This window comes from Priapulus caudatus, unplaced genomic scaffold (assembly GCF_000485595.1).
Source record: "Priapulus caudatus unplaced genomic scaffold, Priapulus_caudatus-5.0.1 Scaffold3811, whole genome shotgun sequence".
NCBI classification, from domain to species: domain Eukaryota; kingdom Metazoa; phylum Priapulida; class Priapulimorpha; order Priapulimorphida; family Priapulidae; genus Priapulus; species Priapulus caudatus.
The window spans coordinates 9,824-13,906 of NW_014580872.1; the positions used below are offsets into that span (position 1 = coordinate 9,824).

At 51.7% G+C, this 4,083-nt stretch overlaps 1 protein-coding gene across 1 annotated transcript; it reads left to right on the forward strand.

The window, feature by feature from the left end:
* Nucleotides 1-436: 436 nt before the first annotated feature.
* On the forward strand, nucleotides 437-1,990 carry LOC106819606 (GDP-fucose protein O-fucosyltransferase 1-like). Its single transcript, XM_014824217.1, has 2 exons — nucleotides 437-457; nucleotides 568-1,990. Exon 2 carries the CDS (start codon nucleotides 643-645, stop codon nucleotides 1,864-1,866), a length of 1,224 nt encoding a protein of 407 aa, XP_014679703.1. The 5' UTR covers nucleotides 437-457; nucleotides 568-642; the 3' UTR covers nucleotides 1,867-1,990.
* The last annotated feature ends 2,093 nt before the right edge of the window (nucleotides 1,991-4,083 follow it).

Genomic DNA, 4,083 nt, shown 5'->3' on the forward strand with positions numbered 1-4,083 from the left:
TCTCTCTCTCTCTCTCTCTCTCTCTCTCTCTCTCTCTCTCTCTCTTTGACAGGACACCTCAGCGTCGCACACACGGTCTCTGCACATTTCATCGCTCCGTACTTCCCCGGGGGAGAGCCACCCCACATTCCCTCCCATCCACTCACTCACTCACACACTCTCTCTCTATCTCTTTGACAGGACTCCTCAGCGTCGCACACACGGTCTCTCACATTTCATCGCTCCGTACTTCCCGGGGGAAAAGCCACCCAACATTCCCTGCCATCCATTCACTCACTCACTCACTCTCTCTCTCTATCTCTTTGACAGGACACCTCAGCATCGCACACACGATCTCTGCACATTTCATCACTCCGTACTTCCCGGGGGAAAGCCACCCCACATTCCCTCCCATCCACTCACTCACTGACACTCTCTCTCTATCTCTTTGACAGGACACCTCAGCGTCGCACACACGGTATCTGCACATTTCATCGCTCCGTACTTCCCGGGGGAGAGCCACCCCACATTCCCTCCCATCCACTCACTCTCTCACTCACTCACTCTCTCTCTCTATCTCTTTGACAGGACACCTCAGCGTCGCACACACGGTCTCTGCACATTTCATCGCTCCGTACTTCCCGGGGAGAACTCTCATCCAAGATGCGGCAGCCGCTCGAACATCTTCTTCTTCCGGCCATCTGCCTCGCGATGCTCCTGTCCTCTGATGCTGCGGGCTGTACTGATGCTGCGAGCTCGGAAGAGAAACCGGCGGCGTGTGGTACTGATGCTGCTGCGGATGAGGATGCTGCGGGAGGAGGAGGACAGACGTGCAGTCAGCGAGAGCGGGAGTCGTGCCCGCGTCCCGACATAGACCCGTCCGGCTACCTCATCTTCTGTCTGTGCATGGGAAGATTCGGCAACAAGGTCGACCACTTCCTCGGCGGGCTGGCGTGGGCGAAGCGCGTAAACCGCACCCTGGTGCTGCCGCCGTGGTTAAGCGCAGAGGGCAGCGCCCCCTACGAAACCCTTTTTAGCGTCGACGCCGTGCGCCGCTACCATCGCGTCATCACCGCCGACGACTTCATGCGCCAGGTGGCGCCGCTCGTGTGGCCGCCGGAGAAGCGCGTCGGCATGTGCTACGTGCGTAACCACGGCGACGACTGCAAGATGGTGCACGGGCAGCCGTTCGGCAGCTTCTGGCGCGCGCTCGGAATCGAGTTCGTCCGCGAGATCCCGTACACGTTCACCTACCACGCGACGGACGCCTTCAACGCCACCTTCCCGCCGTCGCGCTACCCCATCCTCGCCCTCAAGGGGGCGCCGGCGTCCTACCCCGTGAACGCTGGCCACCGCGACCTGCAGCGCCACCTGGTGTGGTCCGACGAGATGGCGGCGGAAGGCCGCGCGCACGTGCTCCGCCTCTTCGGCGGACACCGTTTCGTCGGCGTGCACCTGAGGAACAACTACGACTGGGAGCGCGCGTGCGCGGGCGTGCACCGCTACACCAACTACATGTCGTCATCGCAGTGCCTCGGCGACCGGCCGCCCGTCGGCGCGGTAACGGCGGAGATGTGCCTGCCGTCGCCGGCGGAGGTCGTGCGTGCGACGCGGCGCGCGGCGATCGCAGCCGACGCGAAGTTCGTCTACGTCGCGTCCGACCGCGATCCGATGCTCGCCGCGCTGCGCGAGGGGCTGGCCGACCTCTCTGCGCAGGTGGTGCACCTCGACAGAAAGGTCGCGCCGGTGCGGACGGAGGTCGACCTGGTCGTGCTCGCGATGGCGGACCACTTCGTCGGAAACTGCGTCTCGTCGTTCACGGCCTTTGTGAAGAGGGAGCGAGACGTCCGCGGGAAACCGTCGTCGTTCTTCGGAATCGACGAGTGAGTGAGTGAGTGAGTGAGTGAGTGAGGTACGGTCGTCCGCTCGACAAAGACTCATTATGTCATCTAACGAGGTCATCTAACGAAGACATTTAACGAAGACATCTGTCGCTGACTCAGCGAAGACATCTAATACCAATGTTGTTTACACCGTTCTATATCCTACCAATGTTGTTTAAAACGTTCTGACACCTCCAAATATTCCTTACAACATTTTGCCTTCTCTAAACAGGTGACCTGTCACTGTAACCTATAAAACATGATGGTTCACGATTAACAGTGAAGGCTGATTGACTGGATCATGTGCCGCCATATCGGATTTCCTTCAAATCTAGGAGCAGCAAGTAAAATCAGTTCCTGCCAGCAAAATCAACAAGCTTGATCTGGATCAGTGATCTATCGAACCAAATGATCTGGATCAGTGATCTATCCAATCAAATGATCTGGATCAGCGATCTATCCAACCAAATGCGCAAGATCATTAGATCAGTCTGCTGCAGATGACAAAAAATCTTCAACAAAATTCAACAAAAAATATTCGCCATGTTATCTTGTTTTTACTTCCTCTTGCGTTACTCTTGCCCTTTCTTTCTTTTCATAACGACTTCATCCACCCCTCGCTCGTGCTCCTACGAAAGCAAAGCACTTTTTTGTCGGCGCAATTTTTCTACTTCGCTGTCATGGAGATAATTACTAAGGAAATGCATTACCATGAACCGGAACGCTGACAGTGAGTAAGAGAGAGATGTGAGTCACGATCATCGGAGTGTAGCGTTGAAGTTACACCAAGATTCATCATCATCGTCATTATCATCATCATGATCATCATCATCATGATCATCATCATCATCATCATCATCACCATCATCATCATCATCATCATCATCATCATCATCATCATCATCATCATCATCATCATCATCATCATCATCATCATGAGCATCGTGGGCTTATATATGATTTATGATGAGCTATATAGTCTACAAGGCTGGTCTGGCTATACGCACTCTTAGCTCTAGAACTTTAGCCCTTCGGTCTGCCACAGGCATGTGGCACAGCGAAGGGAGTATAGTTCTAGAGCNTATTATCAGTCGCGATACGTGCTTAGAAGGCACACACAAGCATCAGAACACAAACAAGCATAGAAGAGACAATAACAGTACCAGAACCAAATCTGGAAAATAAAATTTTCTACTTTTTATGCGATTTTTTTTAAACAACCGTTTTTTACAATTTTACCGGTTTTTACCAATTACCTAACACATTTTATTGTCGCTATCGCAATTGTGACATACGTAGGCGATTGAAACTCGATCGGTGCACAAGACATGTGACCAACCTTTGCATTGGACACACTGTACCCATTCATCACCTGCTTTAGAACGTGAATAGCTCTCTGTGCACACTAGACAAATTACGTCCTCATCATCTTCGTCGGCTTCGTCATCGTCATGGCGATTAAACAGTGATTTAGCCGGTCCCTTCTCTTTGGATGTTCCAGGTGTAGGTCCTCCCTTAGCCGGTCCCTTCCCTTTTTTTGTCTTCGGTATTATTTTCTTCTTTTTCCGGTTATTTTCCTCTTCTTCTAGGGCTGACTTCTAGGTGTGTCCTTTAAGATGGCGCTATGTCTCTTTTTCTGGTACCTGCTTTTTTCGTTCTGGGTTCAGTTACCTTAGGTAGAGGTCTTATATCACTGGGTGTTACTACAGGGCTTTGAATCCGGTTCGGTACATGTGTAGGAGTGGTAGGAGGGGAGGTAGTAGCTGCTACAGGGGTCTCGGAAGAGTCTGAGTCGACAGCAGCTGCCTGTCCGGTATTCTCTACTTTGCAGTAATGAGCTCCACCACCGCTACCGTACAAGGCAACTTCGACTACTGTATTGTCTCGGAGTCTATCGGTGCCTCTGGGGCGATGCTCTTGACAGGTAACGTTTTCGTTAATTACACTGTAGATGTCAATCCCAATTGACATATCGTTACACAAGGCGTCGATTATTAGATCACATGTATTAGTGTTATACTCCTAGAGAACAACGTAACGCCGTAATTCCTCCATCACGTTTTCACCGGCACTGAACTGACGATAGAAATCAATATTCTCTTCAACTTCCGCCAACAACTTATCGGAAATCGCGTCTTTATCTATAACCTCTAGACTTTGAAGAACTGCCTCTATGAGACAATGTCCATCGCCTCTAATTTCGGTGATTGTTTTACCGAGC